The sequence below is a fragment of the Lissotriton vulgaris genome, chromosome 1_2 (assembly GCF_964263255.1).
Source record: "Lissotriton vulgaris chromosome 1_2, aLisVul1.2, whole genome shotgun sequence".
Classification (NCBI taxonomy): domain Eukaryota; kingdom Metazoa; phylum Chordata; class Amphibia; order Caudata; family Salamandridae; genus Lissotriton; species Lissotriton vulgaris.
The window spans coordinates 313,799,836-313,821,606 of NC_141686.1; the positions used below are offsets into that span (position 1 = coordinate 313,799,836).

The 21,771-nt window shown below is 48.8% G+C and overlaps 1 protein-coding gene across 2 annotated transcripts in view; it reads left to right on the forward strand.

Annotated features, from left to right (window-relative positions):
* Window positions 1–17,728, forward strand: part of MS4A15 (membrane spanning 4-domains A15) — a 175,328-nt gene extending 157,600 nt beyond the window's left edge. Inside the window, exons 6-8 of one of the 2 annotated variants that reach the window (XR_015307570.1) lie at window positions 5,464–5,592; window positions 15,151–17,433; window positions 17,494–17,728. Coding sequence is in view for 1 of the 2 variants with exons in the window: in XM_086953341.1 (XP_086809467.1) it covers window positions 5,464–5,592; window positions 15,151–15,339 (318 nt within the window). In the remaining variant the exon portion in view is untranslated. Of the gene's footprint in view, window positions 1–5,463; window positions 5,593–15,150 lie in introns of both variants that reach the window. The other variant, XM_086953341.1, reaches the window with a different exon arrangement.
* Window positions 17,729–21,771: the final 4,043 nt, after the last annotated feature.

Consider the following 21,771-nt stretch of genomic DNA (forward strand, 5'->3'; position numbering starts at 1 on the left):
GGCTGGTTGAGGGCTGCTGTTCAAGGTAAAGTTGTACAGGCCTAGTAGTCTACCTCTGGATGGTTAACCTGGCTGGTTGAGGGCTGCTGATCCTAATGAAGTTGTACAGGCCGTGTAGCCTTACTTTGGATGGTTGACCTGGCTGGTTGAGGGCTGCTGTTCAAGGTAAAGTTGTACAGGCCTAGTAGCCTTCCTTTGGATGGTTGATGGCTGCTGGTCATTGTGAATTTGTTCAGGCCTTGTAGCCTTCCTCTGGATGGTTGAGTGCTTTTGGTCACAGTGAAGTCGTACAGGCCTTGTAGTCTACATCTGGATGGTTGAGGGCTGCTGGTCATAGTGAAGTTGTGCAGCTTTGTAGCTTTGTAGTCTAACTCTGGATGGCGGACATGGCTGAGTGCTGCTGGTCCTAGTGAAGTTGTACAGGCCATGTAGCCTTACTTTGGATGGTTGACCTGTCTGGTTGAGGGCTGCTGTTCAGGGTAAAGTTGTACAGGCCTAGTAGCGTTCCTTTGGATGGTTGACCTGGCTGGTTGAGTGCTGCTGGTCATAGTGAAGTTATACAGACCTTGTAGTCTACCTCTGGATGGCTGGCTGGTTGAAGGCTGCTGGTCATAGTGAAGCTGTACAGGCTGTGTAGCCTTTCCCTGGCTGGTTGAGGAATGCTGGTCATAATGAAGTTGTACAGGCCGTGTAGCATTCCGCTGGATGGTTGACCTGGCTGTTGGAGTGCTGATGGTCGTAGTGAGTTGTACAGGCCTTGTAGCCTTCCTCTGGATGGTTGGCCTGGCTGGTAGAGTGCTGATGGTTGTAGTGAAGTTGTACAGGCCGTGTAGCATTCCGCTGGATGGTTGACCTGGCTGTTTGAGTGCTGATGGTCGTAGTGAAGTTGTACAGGCCTTGTAGCCTTTCTCTGGATGATTGACCTGGCTGGTTGAGAGCTGCTGGTCATCGTGAAGTTGTACAGGGCTTGAAGTCTATGTCTGGATGTAGAGTCTCCCCACAAGCCCTTCCTGGTAATATCTGTGAGGTCTGCACTACAGGGTCACGTCACTTCCGCTGCACAGAAAGATGAAGTGGTTAGCATGTGGTTAGTACATGATGACATGAAGGCCTTTTCTGCATCTGTGCGAGAGCCTTAACCAAAGAGGGAAGGTTACCAGTCAGACCAGCTATCAACCCACCACGTAGTAGTTACCTCCATTTCCCACTGATTGCATGTATTTATTTTGTTTAGTGCCTTTTCATCAGGCAATATTGGAGTTCTATACACAGAACATTAAAAGACATATATGTACATTAGTGTACAGATGAAGTAACATGCAAGGAAGGGTTAGAATGTCTAGGGTGGTATGAGAAGGAAACGTGGGTAAAAACAGCTGGAAGAAGGCAAGGAGCCAAAACGTACACAGATGGAAAACAGGGAAGGAGACCCGCGATGAACCGGCTGAGGTCAGGAGGGTTGGAGCCCACAACATGACTGTAGTGATGACACCCAAACCGCTGAGGTTACAAGCTCCTTTACTAATGACTGGGTAGCCCAACCTAAGAGTCTCCTCCATACAAAGCACATCATCTCAGATGTACTCACATTCTAGAGCAGAACGCTTGCGGGTGAGGAGCGCTCCTAGGTCAATAACACTACAATGACCTATGATGGCCAGGGCGGTCTCTATTCTGAATCTTTCGTAGACGGACTTCAATGCACGAGTGACCTTTGCACAATTTCCTCCTCCTACAAACATCTTGAGAAGGCAAGTCTTTATCTCCTTTCTAAATGACAAGATATCTGGGGTAGGTCTCAAGTGGATTGTTTGGGAGCTCCAGCGATCCCAGCTGCCCCGGTGAATGACTGCTTTATAGATTGGCGCTTTTGTGTTTTTGGAAGTTCCTGATGTAGTGGTTTTGCTCCTAAAATCTCTTGTACATTCTGCAATTACTAGCAGACCTGCTAGGTAGCCTGGACTACATAGGTGTTTTTTCAAGGTGAGATGTACAAGTTACTTACCTTCGGTAACGATGTATCTGGTAGAGACGATTCTAGCCACAGATTCCTTAACGTAGAATTATCTCCAGGCGTGAGACTGGATCCGGAAAACTTTTGCCACAGCATCCCTGTGCACCGGGGGAGGGAGGGCCCACCACACGACTCCGCCCTGACGTTGTCCGCGTACGTGACATCAGGAGGGTCACATAAACCTCACCCCGGCGCGCCAACCTCAGTTTTCTTCGGAGAACTTTTCCGCGCCACAACGCAGAGCCATCACAAACAAAACTGTGAGAGTATGGGAACAGTGTGCGAAAAAGCAGTGAAACAGAAAAGAAAGAAGCGAATGGTGAGGAACAGCACCATTAGGGACAATGCCAAGCACTGTGACAGTGAAAGAGAAGGAGCAGAGCGTCGGTCCAAGGGGCAACTCTACAAGCGGAGGCCCAACAGGGGATGTGTCAGGGGGACAGGAGGGATGGCTCAGCCCCACCCAAGCAGAAGTAAGCAAGAACAAGGGAAAGTAAGGCCAGGATGCTGCACCCTACTGGAGGTACAAGGGCTTCCCCCAGAAAACCCCCAGAGGGACAGCCAGTGCCAAAGAGTACCAAAATAAGAAGGAACCACCCAAATCCAAGGAGAAGAGGTGGAAGATGGAGGCAGAGCCCACCGTAGGGAACACACACATCGCAAAGGGGGCAGCTGAACAGGCATCAGCCCAGAGGTAGCTACAAGTACCCCACCTAGGGTATGACACATCCCAAAACAAAACATGGGAACACCTCTTAGGGAAAAAATCCAGCAGCAGAGGTCAAGAAACAAATGGAACCTGTGGAAGCACCACAGATAGCTTACCAATCAGCCAAAATTACATAAATGGCCCAATCTGAGGACCCATATGGCTTTACCAACAGCCAAAAAACACACCACTAAATCAAAAGGGCTGTACCAGCAGCCAACAGCAGAAGGGTCAACTGAAGGACCCTGAAGGTATCCACATAGAACACGCAGGCGGCCCAACCGAAACAGTAGGTCGAAACAGAAAAGTGGGATAAGGCTCTCCCCAAAAGGCACCTGTGTACCAACAAGTCAAAGCCTACGGAGGAAGAGGAGGAGGACGGAGCCCCGCAGGGAGTTTTTGAATGGTGGAATCCGTGTGGGTGTTAAATAAAAGAACCCCATCAAAAGGCAGGTCAACAAGACGCTCCCTAATATTCTCTGGAACAACACCATCCCGCAACCAAGCATGGCGGCGGAGGGCCACAGAACTCGCCATAGTGCGACCAAGAGAATCAGAAACATCCAAGGCCGAACGAAGAATAAACGCAGCTAACTCCCGACCATCTAGCACATGGTGCCACAAGTCTGTGGAGACAGCTTCCTGGGAGGAGCGAGACAGGAGGGACTCCACTGAATCCCATAGGCTGGAGGTAGCCCTGCCTAGCACACAAATTGTGTTGAGCGCTCACAAAGCAGCACTAGTAGAAGCGAAGATGTTACGCCCTCAGGAGTCCAACCACCGGGCCTCCCGTGACGGAGGGAGTAACACCGAAGACAAAGAAGGAAAGGCAGTCTGCAGAAGAGAGCCTTGGGTCGAGGGGTGGAAGGGAAGGCGGACTGGATCATGCGGAGCAGGACGGTGGTGGTGGAGGAGTGGCTGAGGCACCAGATCTCCCGTGGATGGGTACCCCCAGTTCCCCAGAAGAGAGTTGTGGAGCAAAGCCTCAAAAGGAAGAAGCAGTTCCCCTTCACCAGTGCCCTGGTAGAGGACTTCCAACAAATGGTCCGTAGGAAATGGAGTGACATGGTTGCCCATCTGTAAAATGCCAGAGGCCGTGGAAATGGCTGGGACAAAGGTAACACTCACCTTTGTAGGACTATGTGGGAGAGAGAGCAATTCCTTCGTAGGCGAAGGCTGCAAACTCAGCCGCCCATCCCGAGTCCAGCTGGAGGAAGGAACGGCTAGCCCCTGTAGGATGGGCGATCCATGGACGAGTGGGGGACCTGAGGGGTCTCTGGAGAAGGCAGAGAAGTCAGCGGGGCAACCAACCGCGAGATGCGGAAGAGAGGGTCCGAGGGTGGAAGCCGAGGAGACGGCGAAGAGCCCTCCATAGAAGACACCGGGGAAAAAGCAACGACTCAGCGCCTACTCTCCGGTGAAGAGGAGACGACAGACCTCCGGAGCAGAAGGGACATCCGGAGACGAATCAACGACCCAATGGCGGGACAGCGCTGTGGACTCTGCCACAGGCACTGCTGTGTCCTTGATGGGTGCTGAGTTGACCTCCACCACCACGTGCTCCCTAGGAGAATGGGGCGGGTCGGAGCCGGGTCGGCTAAGGAACGGTGCCGAAAAGGCACTGGCTCTACCTCACACGCTGGGATATGGTGTGAGGCAGGGACGCCCTGGGTCAAAGAGGGGAACACCCCAGGGCCGCACCCCGACGACACCACACCCTCACAACCTGAATTCGAACTCGCCGAGGTCGAAGCCGCCGGCGACTCCGCGGAAGGACCTGCGCAAGGCAAGGGATGCTGTTGCAAAAGTTTTCCGGATAGAGTCTCATGTCTAGGGCTAATTCTACGTTAAGGAATCTGCAGCTAGTAGTCTCTATCAGATAGATGATTTCAAATGTTATCTGATCTTCTCATGGAAGCCACTGCAGATTGCTCAGAATTAAATGGAGCCCTGAGGTCAGCATATCACTTTACCTTTAACTTCCTTTAAATGTCTCAACTAGAACAGAGGAAGGATTTGGCCAGACTCTCAACTCCATATTTTGAAATGGATTTACTCTTACCACTGGCAGGAGTAAATATCTGATCATTGTTGGGTGAGCAGGGCCAAAGATTAGCTTCACAATACCCCTATAGTCCGGACTGGATGGGCTTTCCCAAACCTACCAGTAGAATCCAGACCAGTAATGTTACACATCAATAGAAGGATTTAAGAGTGCATGATCAGCATTTTAAAACTGGCAGTAGGCAGAAACGCCTGTGAATTTCTGCCCTTTTTACTAAGACATGATGTATTGAAGTCAGTCATTGACATGAAGCCTTCAGAACTGGCGCAACCCAGTGGGGTCTTCCATTCTATACAAAGTCATGGATTTTGAGTCGAGAGAACGGTAGTCACCATGGTATGCCTTTGGGGTCCTTCACTCTTCACTGGGGTCCTGATTCACAAAGGTAAAGTTAGACCATACATGTAATTTAGAACAAAAGTCTAATTTAACAACTTTTGGAATTCACAAAGGTAAGTTACTGCTATGGTAGTAAAGTTACTAGGAGTAACTTACCTTTCTGAATACTGGCTCTAATACATAATACTTTTAAGCCATTACATCTTCTCTAGCATCAAAGGCAGTCACACCTACGGGGTCTTTTTAACTCGTCACTAAACATGTGATGCGAAGTCCCTGATATGTCCACCATTGGCCTTCACCTCACCCCTCATGATTTCCCATCTCTCTCTGCAGAGTGACCTGTTGGGGATTTTGGCATCCATGTTGTTTTGCTCCTTTCTTCAAATCTACTTTGCAAGTGTCACCGCTTTCTTTGCATACAAGTTCATCAAGATGCCGGCCCCTTCACCACCCACACCGCAGGTGAGTGATGAGGCGCGACATGGGTGTTTACAATCTGAGCAGTGAAATGGGATGGGTTGTGTAAGGAAGGTTAGGTGGGCAGATGCCTGATAGATGGATAGTGCGTAAGTGGTTGAGTAAATGAATGTTTGGATGAATGTGATAGGGACTAAGTGTCTTATGGGCTTGTTCGAATTTGAGTGCACAGAGAAGAGAAAAATGAGCGTGTGGCAGCCGTGCTTAATTTGTAAAAAAACAAAAATGCCATGACCCTCGTGAGGAGGCCACTTCAGCTTGTACCACCCATTGCCACTGCCAGTGCTGCCAATAATAGTACCTACATGACTACTAACCATCACATTCCTACAAGTGTGACAATTCAGACTGTTCGAGGCCTCCAAAGCAATTACATAACATAAAACATAACATGTGTATTTGTAAAGCGCACGCTCCTCCGTAGGTATCTTGGCGCTGAATAACAGATGTTTTTGGTTACCCAACTCAATGATACTCATGTTATCGACGCGAATTGTGCGGAGGTTAATTAACTTCCACTAACCGTGCGCTGCAGTTCAACTTGAAACTTTAACTTGTTTCTTCTCCTGTTTTAATTCATTATTTACAAAAGTTCATGACTCCATTTTTTTCTTCTTTGACTTAGAATTTTATTGATCAGATACTTTTCTTAATTCATTAAAGAATATTTAGCATTTCATATCCTTGAGTAATCATAGTATCCTTTATAACTCTGCCCAATGTCACAGGCCCCTGACGAAGGGTCACATGACCTGACCCGAAATGCATTGGGCAGAGTTATAAAGGATACTATGATTACTCAAGGATATGAAATGCTAAATATTCTTTAATGAATTAAGAAAAGTATCTGATCAATAAAATTCTAAGTCAAAGAAGAAAAAAATGGAGTCATGAACTTTTGTAAATAATGAATTAAAACAGGAGAAGAAACAAGTTAAAGTTTCAAGTTGAACTGCAGCGCACGGTTAGTGGAAGTTAATTAACCTCCGCACAATTCGCCTCAATTAAAGACACGAATAGGCATCGTGTGACAACGCGTAGCGCTAAACCAAGAATCACTAAGTATCAGAAAAAACTCTAAAAATAAGTGTGCACAGAGACCAAAAAACTTTTTGTATTTTGAACTCATGTTATCGACCTCAGATGGATGAAAGGCTGAGTGGACCCGCCGGGATTTGAACCGGAGACCATGAGGTCGAAGACAGGCCCCTGCAGTGGATGCATTTGTCCCTGAGCCAATAAGAATAGTTAGGGCGTCTGGCATAAGTTGTTTGTGGTGCAAAGGTGCGAGTCTATCCTCCAGGACAAATACTATACCATGCAAAGACTAACTTTAAAACTTCTCCCACGTTGCATGACTTCTCTACAGTTCGTAACCCAAAGGAGTTAGGTCCGTATTTGGACGTAGAATAGGCTGGACCTTATATAAATATAAAATACACAATTTGCCGAGACCACTCGTTCTTTAACACAAACACAGTTTAAAGGTCAAGAATATTTGATTGAATTCTGACCAGGTATTTATATTTTATACCTTTGACTTTCTTTTTTTATTTTAAAGATTTTTTTGTACAAAGATTAGCAAAATCAGGACAAACTGTACACATATTTACAATACTAAACACAACAACTTATAAATCAAACATATCACAATATTTAAACAAGAAATGCGTTACTTACCTGTAACAGCAGTTATCCAGTATTGGTATCTTTCATAGATTCACATGCCTGAATCATTCCCCGTCGTCGGGGTAGGAGTCCCCGGTAAATAACAATAGTAATGTCACAAAGACATATACTTAGTACTAGGCCAGAGGCCTCACATTAGTAGCCTATCTAGGTCCTTATGTAAAAAGGACCAAACTTTGGCCAGGAGCCAATCAGCTACCATCACCCTTCTCACCTTCCTGGAAGGAGCCCTAGTCCCTCAGATTTTCATAAGCACAGTGCTAAGTAGTACCTACTGAGAGGGGAAAGGTGAGCCCTTCCAGGGGAGGCGGGTGGGTTGCATGTGAATCTATGAAAGATACCAATACTGGATAACTGCTGTTACAGGTAAGTAACGCATTTCTTATCCAGTATTATGGGTATCTTTCATAGATTCACATGCCTGAATCAGAGTAGCAAGCAATAATGAGCACATTTCGCATAATACATTCGTAAAGACATAATAATCTTATCATAAGTTGTTACACAGTTTACATGATACTCACAACCTGATAAGAAATGTGCGATAAATTACCTGGAAGGTGGGATGTTAGGAAGAAGGCTCACCACTAATGAAATAGATGACGTAGGACAGACTGCCCCACTGCTGCATCCTTCAGAAGTTCGGAGTCCAAGCAGTAGTGCTTGGTGAACGTATGTGGTGTCTTCCATGTCGCCGCTCTGCAAATGTCGACAACGGATACCCCAGCAAAGAGAGCCATGGAGGTGGATACCGCTCTAGTGGAGTGTGCTTGAACTTTTGAAGGCAGAGGATGGCCCGCCTGTTGGTGACAGAAGGCGATGGCCGCTGAAATCCATCTGGAAATGCTCTGTTTTGTCAAAGCTAGGCCTTTTCTGGGCCTGCTAAATGCAACAAACAATTGGTTGGACTTTCTAAATTGCTCCGTCCTGTGAAGGTAGAATTTGAGACATTGTTTGAGGTCCAATGAGTGTAGAGATCTTTCAGCCGCAGATGATGGATTCGGGAAGAAAGATCGTAGGACAATAGGTTCGTTGAGATGGAAAGAGGACGGAACCTTCGGTATAAACTTTGGGTTAGTCCGTAGAATGACCCTGTCGTTCTTGAACTGGATGAAGGGGTCTTGCACAAAAAAAGCCTGCAGTTCACTCACTCTCCTTGCTGACGTGAGTGCCAGCAATAGAGCTGTTTTCCATGACAAATATTTTAGATCTGCTCTGTGGATTGGCTCAAACGGGTGTTTTATTAGTTGAGCTAGTACCACATTTAGGTGCCATGTAGGTGGAGGTGCTCTAACTGGAGGGAAAGATCTGAATAATCCCTTCAGAAACTGTTTGATTAGTCTGTTGGTCCATAGTGAAGCTCCACACGAAGATCGTCTGAACCTGGATATGGCCGCCAGGTGGACCTTTATTGAAGCGTGTGCCAGTCCAGAATTGGCTAAGTGGAGCAAGTAGGGCAGAATTTGTGCTGGAGTAGAAGTGAACGGATGTAATTTCTGAGCTCTACACCATAAACAGAACCTTTTCCACTTGAGGGAATACGTCTTATTAGTACTTTCAGCCCGAGCCCGGGCTAAGACGACCCTGCATTCCTGTGGAATATCTAAATCCTGGAACTCTCTGAACTCAGGAGCCAAGCCGATAATTTTAGAGATGTTGGATCCGGATGCTGGACTTGTCCCTGGTCATTGTGAGGAGATGTGGGCATGTCCTGAATAGAACTGGAGGTTCCAGCGATAGAAGGTGTAGTTCTGTATACCAGTGTTGGCGCGGCCACGCTGGGGCTATCAGGATCATGGTACAACTCTCTGCTTTCAGTTTCCGGAGAACCCTGGGGATCAGGGGAAACGGTGGAAAAGCGTAAGCAAAGACGTTGCACCATGTCATCGAAAAGGCATTCCCTAGGGACCTTTTCTGGGGAAGCCAGCTTGCGTAATGTTGGCATTTCGCGTTCACTTCCGTCGCAAAGAGATCCAGGTGAGGTTTGCCCCAACGGGAGAACACCGAGTCGAGCGTCTGCTGGTCGAGCTCCCACTCGTGGCAAAGTGAACGCTGCCTGCTTAGCGAGTCTGCCAGGGTGTTGTCTACTCCTGGGACATACTCTGCCCGCAGAGAAATGTCGTGTTGTAGCAGCCAGATCCAAATTTGCTGAGATTCTCGAGACAACGTCCTGGATCAAGTACCCCCCTGTTTGTTCAGGTAGTGCATTGTGGTGGTGTTGTCCGTCCTCACAAGCATTGGGAGTTCCGGATTCGGGGTAGAAATGCTCGAAGTGCCAAGCGCACTGCTCGTAACTCTAGCAGATTGATGTGGAGTTGTTTTTCTGCCATTGACCGTGCACTTGCAGTTCTTGCAGGAACGCCCCCCATCCTTCCAGTGAAGCGTCTGTGGTTATCACATGAGGAGAGACTGAGAGAAGAAAAGGGAGACCCTTGTTTAAGTTGTCGCCCAGAAGCCACCATCTCAGAGCTTTCTTCATGACCTGAGTGATCTTGATCCAGTCGTCGAAAGACCCTGTACTTTGGATCCACTGATTTGTGAAGGCTTCCTGCAGAGGCCGCATGTGTAGGCGACAGTGAGGAATGAGAAAAATGTTGGAAGACATCATTCCTAACAACGACTTGAATAGTCGAACTTTGACTCTCTTTTTGGTCTGAATGTGGACGGCCAGGGTCTTCAGCTTGCCCTGACGTTCTCTGGAAGGGAAGGCTTTCTCTTGTGTATCCAACGTTGCTCCCAGGAAATTGAGACGTTGTGACGGTTGGAGAGTTGACTTTTCCTGGTTGAGTGTTAGGCCCAGATTTTCGAAGAGATGAAGGCAGGCCGAAGAGGACTTGGCTACGCCTGTCCGAGTCGGAGCTTTGATGAGCCAGTCGTCTAGGTAGGGAAAGACTTGGTGATGATGCTGGCGAAGGTATGCCGCTACCGGAGACAGACACTTCGTGAAGATGCGTGGAGCTGACTTCAGGCCGAATGGTAAAACTCTGAACTGGTAGTGTCTCCCTGCCACTGCAAACCTCAGAAATTGTCGATGACTCTTGTGAATGAGGATATGAAAATAGGCATCCTGGAGGTCTAAGGATACCATATAGTCTTTTGGATTGAGTAGGTGTAATACCTCCTGGAGGGTAACCATACGGAAGGACTGCTTCTTGAGGTATTTGTTTAGGTTTCTCAGATCCAGTATTGGTCTCCACTGCTTCTTCTCCTTTTTTCTGATCAGGAAGAATCGGGAATAGAATCCTCTCCCCTTCTGACCTCGAGGAACTCTTTCCACTGCTCTTTTCTGGAGCATTAGAGAGAGCTCCTGTTGAAGTAGGTTTAGATTCTTGTGCTGCATAGGACATGGTGGGTTCGGAGGAGGATGCTCCATAAACTCCAAAGTGTGTCCGAAGCGGACTAACTGCAACACCCAACGATCTGTTGTAATTTGTTTCCAATTGTGAAGGAAGTTGGTAATTTTTCCTCCAACTACGAATTGTGGAGAAGAGGTGGAGGCTTGCTGGAGAAAGCAGTCATTGGCGTCTGTAATTATCTTTCTTTCCTCCTTTCCCTCGAAAGGACGACTTGTTGTATGAAGATCGTCCTTGTTGCTGCCTCTGCTGATATTGAGGCTTGTACTGCTGAGAAGAGTTATAAGCGGACTTGTAACCTTGATAGCTGCCTCGATTATGTTGCCCTCTACCTCTGGATCCTCGAAAGGAATTAGTTTTGTATTGCAGGGTGCCTAGGGCTTTCGCCGTGTCGGTATCCTTCTTAATACCTTGCAGCATGTCATCGATATGTTCACCGAAGAGCAGTTCTCCATCAAATGGCATGTCTAGAACTTTGGCTTGCACATCAGGCCGGAATGCTGTGGCTTTAAGCCAGCCCTGGCGTCTCAAAACCGCTGCTCCTGCCAGTTGACGAAATCCTGTGGAAGCGATATCCAAGGCCACATCGATCGTTTCTGAGGCAGAGCGTTCGCCCTCCAGCAAAATTTTCTTAACCTCTTCTTTCTGGTCTTCTGGGATTGCCCCTAGATATGGGGCTAAATCTGCCCAAATCTGTCGATTGTAGCGACCTAGTAATGCCAGAGAATTTGCAGCCCTGACTGATAGGGCGGATATGGAAGAAAATCTTTTGCCAATGGCATCAAGTTTTCTCCCCTCTTTATCAGGAGGCGCTGTGATTGCCGCTGACGGGTTGCTAGACTTCTGTTGAGCGGCCTGTGATATATCCGAGCCCGGTTTAGTCTGGCCAGTTAAACATGCGGGTGCAGTGTCTGGGGCTTTGTACTTCCTTTCAAGTCTAGCCGGCACTGGAATGAGAGAGGAAGGATTTTTCATAATTTTAAGTCCTTGCTCCCATATATAATCGATTACTGGGATGGATCGAACAGATCTTTTGAAGGATTCCTTAAAATCATGGAGGAAACAGTCCTGCGTTTCCAAAGCTATTTGGATGTTGAACCTTGCAGCCGCTCTCCCTACTATATTATGGAATCCCCCTAAATCTTCAGGGGGTGAATCGTCCTGTACTTGTTCTGGGGATGCTGGATCCAGGTTGGCGTTATCATCAGAATCCTCATCATGTATTTCACCTTCCTCATCTTGGACCTCATCATTTCTCATTTCTTCCTCATATTCATCCTCATCCGAAGAAATTTGAGGAGGTAACTTCTCTTGCTCCTGATGCACAACCAGCAGAGGTGGTCGCTGGCGATGTTGAGGAGTTGGAGTTTCCTGCTGTGCCGGCACTCCTGAAGCAGGAGCGGAAGATGGAAATCTATGCTTATAGTCTGAAATTAGAAACTGTAGGTCAGAGACAATTGACGCTGGAAGGCATACCATAGGCTGAACAGTGGTATGCTGTCGAACTTCTTCTTGAATTGTAATCTCTTCAAGATCTTCACAGTCTGAACTCTCATGAACCTTGATGTTAAGATGAGAGGGACTGGATGCTATGGGAAACATATTCTCTACGTCAGGATCTTCTGCTTCTTCTGGTGTCACCATGCATGATGACATCTTAAAATGGGTATAGGAATACTTTACTGATGGAGAGCCCTTCGATTGTAGATTCGTTGACATGGTGTCCGACTGTGGAGCGTCTACGATTTTTGACATTTTTTCATGCATTTTCATCGTCGACTGCATCGACGTCGATGATGTCCTCGTCGACGACGACGACAATGTCCTCATCGACGGTGGCGTCAACACTGTAGGAGTCGACGACGATGGCTTCGTCGACGGGCTCGTCGACGATGGTGTCGACGGTGTCCTCGTCGACGGTGTCGACGTCGACGGTGTCCTCGTCGACGGTGCCTTCGTCGACGAGGAAGTCTTCGTCGACAGTCTCGACGTCGACGAGTTTGTAGACGAAGGTGTCGACGATGTCTACGACGACGATGAAGTCTTCGTCGACGATGAACTCGTCGTCGCCGATGGGATTTTCGTCGACGCTGGAAGCGTTGCCTTCGTCGACGATGAAGCAGACGTCGATGGGAGCGTCGTCGACGGTTTTGTGAGAGGAATAACAGAAGGTATTGACCTACCCATCGTCGAGGATGTTGTAGCAGTTGACGCCATGGAGAAAGTAGACGCCGTGGATGTCGAAATGGATACTGTCGACATCGTTACAGGCAGGCCAGAAGATACCACAGCAGGCTTCTTGAAGGCTGTCATCTGAAGAGAAGGCTTGACCTTAGGATGACCCTCCATGGACTTTGGCTTCTTGTGAGGAGGCACAGCAGACTGACCTGGGGATGTCTGTCGAGGCCTTTTAGGAGAGGAGTGGAAGCTTCTGAAGGAACACTCGCCCTCACCTGAGGAGACTTGGTCTTTGTCCTTCAGTCTCTGGAGCCACAGAAGCAGTCGCCCTTCCCTGTCTTTCAATGTCTTGACCAGGAGAGTGCGACAAATCTTACATTCCTTGGCAGAATGCTGAGGATAGAGGCAGTACAAGCAGTCTTCATGCTTGTCCTCTATATGTAACCTCATTTTACTACATGAGGCACATGGTCTAAAAAGTCCTCTTTTAGAAGTAGTAGACATCTTAAATATCAATACTCCTTTTCAAACTGAACCTGAAGAGTTAGTAGGCAAAAATCCAAAGATATAGGAAAAAACCTGAGCAGAGCTCAGTGGAGACTCCTTTGCACGACGTGCGGTAGAAAATCTGAGGGACTAGGGCTCCTTCCAGGAAGGTGAGAAGGGTGATGGTAGCGTATTGGCTCCTGGCCAAAGTTTGGTCCTTTTTACATAAGGACCTAGATAGGCTACTAATGTGAGGCCTCTGGCCTAGTACTAAGTATATGTCTATGTGACTTACTATTGTTATTTACCGGGGACTCCTACCCCGACGACGGGGAATAATTCAGGCATGTGAATCTATGAAAGATACCCATAATACTGGATAAATAAATCAAATCAACAACATCATCACAACAAAACAAATGCACAATTCATATATATTTGTTTTCAATCAATAAGAGACAGAATCAAAAAAGGGGGGGGGGGGAGACGCGTTATGAAACCTGGAAACCAGTTCCTGGAATCTCATCAGGGCCTTTTTTTTCTTTTGTCAAGTTTAAGCGATGGATTGTAAAAAAGACTGTCTTATTATAATATTAGGTGTTCTTTCTTTCGTTCATCCCCCCATACCTGGCACTCACCCTTCACCTCTGTGCCACTAGCCCTTCACCCCCCTGGCCTGGCAGCTCCCCCTCACCCTTGGCACTCATACTTCCCCTTCTCGGCACTCACCCTTCCCCTCCCTGGCACTCACCCTTCACCCTCCTGACTCTTACGTCTCATCTCCCTGGCACTCACGCACTCACTCCTCACCTCTTTGGCACTCACCCTTCACCACCATGGCCTGACAGTCACCCTTGTCCCTCCTGGCATTCTCTTCTCACCTCCCTGCCACTCACCTATGACCCTCCTGGCACTAGCCCGGTTTCCCCTAAGAACACAAATTAACAAGCATTGGCATAGCCAATAGGTCTTGCCTTTGGGACCTTATAAGTGTTTAGCCACGCAACAGTTGATGTTGTTGCACCAAGGATATTGTGCTGCATAACTAAATACTTAGAAGGTCCCAAAAGCGAGACCTATTGGCTATGCCAATGCTTGTTTCTTAAAGCTCTGTCCGCCGCCTAATACTAAACGTGCACACAACGCACACACATGAAGCACATACATCATCATGTGGTAACATAGGCAACTCCACATCCACAGAGACCTCCTAGCAAGCATGCGTGCAGTGGCCTGCAGCAGGCAGACAAGGCTGAGTAAAACAAGGCAACACAAGAGGCGGCAGCATTCAGTACACAAAGTAAAGCGCCAGTATTTTCTTTTCAGCACTATATAGTACATTTCTTTTGACAAAGATACATACATGTCAGGCGCTTGTACAGCCATGAGGCAGCTAGTTGTAGTAGTTGTGATGATGTTAGCTCTGTCCACTTCCTAACATTGGTAACCTGGCTACCCAGCACGTTTGGAGGTGCAAACACATCTAATCCAAGAAGATAACTCAGTAAGTTATACACCTGCTGCTGACACCCACTTGCACTGTGTGCCGGGAGGGTGTGAGTCCCGAGGGTCTGCTCATCCTGTGGACCTACCTGCTTGTTTCCATGGACACGCATGAGCTGTGTTCATGCCATGACTGGGTCCGATCATGGAAGCATCATGTGTAAACCTGATCAGGTTTGAGGAGAGACGGTGAATTCAAATGATTGAATATTCTTTAAAGGGCCTTTAACATTTAATAATCAACTGAAAGGCAATGGAGTTTTAATGGACATGATATTTCAACTTCAGATAGACTGCAAAGACATATTAATAACCAGTGTCTCTTCCCTTTCAGGGTCTGTATGTTTTCCCAAATCTGTTTGCCCGAAATGCCCCCCTCCCCACGCCCCCGGCGCCTGCAGGACCAGGGGAGCAGGGCATGATCTTCTCTACAGGGGTACCCTTTCCGCCCCCTCCGTCCTACTCTGCGGACCCCCCTCCACCCTACTACAAGGTGGTCCCTGGAGACACGACCGTGGCCTGAAAGAGGAGAGAAGAGATTGAGCAGGGAGCAGAATCCAAACGTACAACCAGTTCAAGAAAACACCCATAGGTTTATTTGAACTTAGCAAGGCTTTGCTGTTCTTCAACAAATTACCCGGTGTAGTATATTCTGGAAAGCTTAAAATCCAACTCAGAATACGCAATCGCTTCTTGGGAACCTCTGTAGAAGCCTCAAAATGTAAAATTGAAGCACCATTTACATGCGGACTGCAAAGTTTTCAAGATTTGCTCTTTGCAAAGTTTTCAAGATTTGCAATTACAAAGTTTTACTTTTTAACGTGGCCAAAGTTCGCTTGCAGAGATTTGTCATGCTAAGGTTTTTGTCTTCGACGGACACTCGCAGCATAGCGCCTGGATACCCTCTGAGATGACAAGTCACGCTATACAAATACCGACTGATTGATTTTATTTGCATCTACCTGGTCAGCGATTATGAATTCAATACATGTGTGCAACATATCTGTGTTGCTGTTATAATGTTATTATGCAGACAGATTTTAAGCAGAGACTCAAAGTTGTCAACTAAGTAAACTCCGCATGCAGGTGAAGTTCCATGCATTACTAGCCTTGGCAAACCTTTGCCCGCCCTCCTTAATGCTTTTGTAAAACTTTATTACAAACCCATAAAAAAATAGTCACCCATGCATGCACACGTCATTCGATGTTTTTGTAATAAAGATATATACAAATATTCTAAGCTGGGCGCTCAGGTGTGCACGTCCAGGCACGCATTCTGAAGTGGGTTAAAAGCTTATTTCAAAGCATGGCAGCTACAAGCAGTGCGTGGGGGACGTGGTGCACTGCGTGGGGGACGTGGTGCACTGCGTGGGTGGCGTGGTGCACTGCGTGGGTGGCGTGAGGTACTGCGTGGATGGCGTGGCACACTGGTTGGGTGATGTGGTGTGCTGCGTGGGAGACATGGTGCACTGCGTGGGTGGCATGGTGCACTGCGTGGGTGGCATGGCGCACTGCGTGGGGGTGTGGCACACTGGTTAGGTGATGTGGTGCACTGCGTGGTGGGCGTGGTACACTGCGTGGGTGGCGTGGGGTACTGCGTGGGGGGTGTGGCACACTGGTTGGGTGGCGTGGCGCACTGTGTGGATGATGTGGTGCACTGCGTGGGTGGCGTGGTGCACTGCATGGGTGGCATGGAGCACTGCGTGGGTGGCGTGGCGCACTGCGTGTGTGGCATGGCACACTGCATGGGTGGCGTGGCGCCCTGCATGATTGACGTGGCGCACTGCATGAGTGACGTGGCACACTGCGTGGGGGACGTGGCACTCTGCGTAGGTGATGTGGCACATGCATGGGTTGCGTGGCACACTGTGTGGAAGGCGTGGCACACTGGAAGCGGGTTGAAGGCTCAGTAGCATCCTATGAGGAACTGACCACGTTTACAAACTTGCTTAATTTGTAAAACAAAGAGTGATGAGGCCTACAGCTCTGCTCCGAGGCCTGCGGCCGGCGCAATTAAACACCACCACGCCAAATTCCAAGGTTGGAACTCATAATTCCATCAGGGTGGGTGCTGCCCTACCCCAAACTGAAAGGCCAGGAAGGAGTAGTTTCTGTCCTGTAACTCCAGTTCTGTAGTAGGGGTATCTCTGTTATAGTCATAATCTAGTGAATAGTCCCGCCCATGTGCGTGGACCCCGGCAATCAAAAATAATCTCTTAAGTTGTCAAAATAATGCAGAAACTGCAAAGACACTTAAGAGAAAATTTAAAGACAAATAATGCAGCCTATATCCACAGGCTACACTGTCCAGTACTTCAACTAGAAATTCCACCAAAAACACCACACACAAAACAGCCTGCCAGTTTCTACCATAGAGAAACTTGCCTCCCCCAGTCAAAGACTCTGGAATGATAGAGAGGGACTATTCGCTAGATTATGACTATACACAGAGATCCCCTACTACAGAATGTACTGTATTCAAGCAATACAGTGCATTCCTGCCCTTCCCCCTAGCGCTGGAGCCGTTTCGGCAGCATAGTGCCAACGCAGGCACCCTGGCGGAGGGGGCCTCCGTTGCAGGGAGGGGCGGCTTCCTGCACAAAAACAACCCGAATATGTGTTTCCTCTTTCTGTGTGTGCTGCAGAATGCCTCACACATGGAAAGAGGAAACAACAGGGGAGAAATACACACATCACCTCTGGAGGCCTCGGATTTGGCACTTACCCAGGTTCACGTGATTTTGTAAATCTGGGGCAGCATCAGATTCCATGGGAGTTGCGTGGAACAACGCACCACAAGGCCTATTAAATGCACCTCAGGTGCAGTGTTAGGTGATAATGCGATTTGGGCTGCGTTGCCTTACTCAAGATTTCCTGAATTTAAAATAAAATAAAAAGGATTTTAAAAGGTATGTTTTTGTTTTATTTCTAAAGCCAATAGTAGTCCACAAGTCCATGGAACTGAAAGTGGCTGCTTTCTCTGTGGGTGGCAACGCTGTGCTTGGGGGGAACACCACCATTGACAGAGAAAGGGAAGCAACGCCTCCTGTGGTTTGGCCTAGTGCCACGCTATATATTTTTTTCTTGGAGTTTTATATAGCAACAACTCAGCCTGAAGGTATCAGTGCGCTTTACATGAGCACCAGTTGTGTTATAGATGGATACATTCATTTTGATGGGCACAGGGAGATGAAGTGATTTGCCCAGAATCACAGGATGTTCAGTGTCCCAAGCTTCGAGGTCGAACGCTCTAAGCTGTGGCAGGCGGAACCAAAATGTAATGGACAGTTAAACAGATCAATGGATGAAGAGAGCCCTCTTGGCAATTATATTCTATCAAAATCAATAGGTTTTGGTTAACACCAGACCAAACAACCATTGACAAAGCCATGTCTGTTTGTGGCTGCAACCCTTTTGGCTTTGTCAATGTTTGTGTGTTTTGTCATGATTTTTAAAAACCTTTACTGATAAGGGAGTTGCCAAGCTCTTGGCTGCATAGAAAAGTGGGCTAAAAGGAATACTATTTTTTTGTTTAAAAAATCACATATTGCAAGGAAGGGAACTCATTGTGCACAGGTGTAATCCAGGGCAAAATGCCATGACTTATAGTTAAGTTAACCAATGGCTAAAGTGGGCGCTGTGGTGGGTGAAAGAAGATTTTGAATGACACACCAAAAGACCAATGGGTGGAGAGGTCTGGCTGAAAGCCTCTATAAGTAAAGTATACATCATTTTGATTAAATTAAAATCTCTTCGCTAAGACAAGGCCTAACGAACAAGTTACTTACCTTCGGTAACGATATATCTGTAAGAAACATTAGTTAGTGTTAGATTCCTTACCTTAGAATATCCCCAGGCATCAGTCTGGATCCGGAAACTTTTGCGTAGCAGTACCCCTGCGCGTCGGTAGGCGTCGTCTGCAGGCGTCCCCTGCGGCTCCGCGTCCGTCGTCGGCGTTGTGATGACGTCGCTGGAGTATATAGACGCCGCCTCCGCGCGCTGACGTCAGTTCTTTGTACACAGCTTTTCCGCGCCAGAAAACGCAGAGCCATGTGAGAACCAACACTGGTGCCATTTGAAACTAGGGCCCTGAAAGGGATGTCCTTAACCCTAGGTATCAGTTCGCAGAACGGGGAGGAAGGGTGGGTTCGGTAAGGAATCTAACACTAACTAATGTTTCTTACAGATATATCATTACCGAAGGTAAGTAACTTGTTCATCTGAAAGAAACACGTTAGTGTTAGATTCCTTACCTTAGAATAGATACCCCAGCAATACCAACCCCGGAGGTGGGTCTGCGAACCAATACATTCCTACACCAGAAAGTCCTGGAGGACAGAACGGCCAAAGAAGCCATCCCTCCGGACTTGACTGTCCAGGCAGTAGTGCCTCGCAAAGGTGTGCAGCGAGGCCCACGTAGCCGCCTGGCAAATGTCCTGCAAAGGGACTCCCCGGCCCAGGGCAGTAGTAGCCGCCGTGGCCCGAGTGGAATGGGCCCGCAGCCCAACAGGAGGCTCCTTCCGAGCCAAAGAGTAGCACGCTTTGATGCACAGAACGACCCACCGAGAGATGGTCCGTTTATGCACCGCCCGTCCCTTCTTCGCACCCACGTAGCCAACAAACAGTTGGCCATCCACCCGGAACTGGCGTGTGCGATCCACATAAAATGAAAGCGCACGTTTTGGATCCAGACGATGGAGCCGCTCTTCATCCTTTGAAGGATGCGGAGGCGGGAAGAAGGAGGGGAGGGTGATGGACTGTCCGATGTGAAAAGCAGAAACTACTTTGGGCAGGAAAGAAGGTTTAGTCCTTAGAACCACCTTGTCAGGATGAATGGACAGGAAAGGAGGTTGGACAGAAAGAGCCTGGAGCTCACTCACTCTCCTGGCAGAGGTGATGGCAACCAGGAAAGCCGTCTTTAAAGTCAGGAGACGGAGAGGACAAGAATGAAGGGGCTCAAAGGGAGCACACATCAAAAAGGTTAGAACCAGGTTCAAGTCCCACTGAGGCATCACAAACGGAACAGGTAGATACATGTGTGTGATGCCCTTCAAGAATCTCGTTACAATTGGGGACTTGAACAAAGAAGGCTGATCAGGAAGCCTCAGAAAGGCTGAAAGGGCCGAAAGGTAGCCCTTGATAGTGCCCAGAGCAGAGCCCTGCTGGGAAAGAGAGAGAAGAAACAGAAGAACCTCGGAAAGAGGGGCAGAAAGAGGATCCACAGCCTTTGCTGTGCACCATGCCACAAATCTGTTCCACCGACAGGCGTATACCGACTTTGTGGAGGGACGCCTGGCTGCCAGAATCACATCACAGACTTCAGGAGGCAAGTCAAATGGCCTCAACTGCCGCCGCTCGATCTCCAAGCATGGAGGTGGAGACTGGACAGGTTCGGGTGGAGGACCGTCCCCTGCTGCTGCGACAGAAGGTCCTCCTGAAGGGGCAGGCGGATCGGGGGACCGACTGACATGCTGAGTAGCTCGGGATACCAGTACCTTCGAGCCCAGTCCGGAGCCACAAGGATAACTTGGGCCCGGTCGCGCCTGATCTTCTTCAGCACTCTGGGCAGAAGTGGTATAGGCGGAAAGGCGTATAACAGACCGCAACTCCACTCGCGCCGAAAGGCGTCGCCGTGCGAGTGCCGTATTGGAAACTCCAACGCGCAGAACTGATGACATTGCGCGTTCTCTTCTGTGGCGAATAGATCTAACCAAGGCTCTCCCCATTGCAGAAAGAGGCCTTGCGCCACGTCCGAGTTCAGACGCCATTCGTGATCCATCGAGCACCGACGGCTGAGTTTGTCCGCCCTGGCGTTCAGAGAACCTGCCAGGTGTTGAACCGTCAAAGTCACGCCCTGACGTTCCAGCCATTGCCAGAGGCGCAGAGCCTCCTGGCAAAGGGTCCACGACCCCACCCCGCCCTGTTTGTTGCAGTACCACATGGCGGTGGTGTTGTCCGTGAACACCTGCACTACACTCCCATTGACAAAGGAGAGGAATGCCTTCAGTGCTAGACGAATCGCCCGTAGCTCCAACAGGTTGATATGGAGCCGGGACTCCGCCGGAGACCAGATGCCTTTGATCTCCGCCTCTCCCAAGTGGCCTCCCCAGCCCTGGAGGGACGTGTCCGTCACGACAACGTGCTCCGGTTGGGGAAGGGAGAGGGATCTGCCTCTGACCCAATCGCGGTCCGTAAGCCACCACTGCAGTTGTCTCGCATTGCCCTCCGAGATCAAGACATGGTCGGACAAGTTGCCCTGATGCTGGGCCCACTGAAACTTCAGGTCCCACTGCAGAGCCCGCATCCGCCACCGTGCGTGATGCACCAGAAGGATGCAGGAAGCCAACAGCCCCAGCAGCCGCAGCGTCAACCTGACCGCAACCCGGGATAGCGGCTGAAAGATGGGAATCAAAGCCTGTATATCCCGGACCCGCCGTTCCGGAGGATAAACCCGAAACTGCGCCAAGTCCAGAACCGCTCCGATGAAAAGGAGCTTTTGAGAGGGACACAGGTGTGATTTCGGCACATTGATGGAGAACCCCATGTCGTGCAAGAGGTCTGCCGTCATCTGAAGGTGGTGGACGACTGTCTGGAGCGAGGCCGCCTTCAACAACTAGTCGTCTAGGTAGGGGAAGACTGAAACCCCTAACCTGCGCAGATGGGCTGCGACCACCGCCAACACCTTTGTGAACACCCGTGGGGCGCTGGTAAGGCCGAAGGGGAGCACGATAAACTGAAAGTGCTCCTGGCCTACCGTGAACCGCAGGTAACGCCGGTGGGCCGGCAGGACGGGGATGTGAAAATACGCATCCTGCAAGTCCAACGCTACCATCCAGTCTTGCGGGTCTAGAGCAGCCAAGACCTGAGCTGATGTCAACATCTTGAACTTCTCCTTCCGGAGGAAGCCGTTGACGTTCCGTAGATCCAAGATAGGACGTAGGCCCCCTTTGTCCTT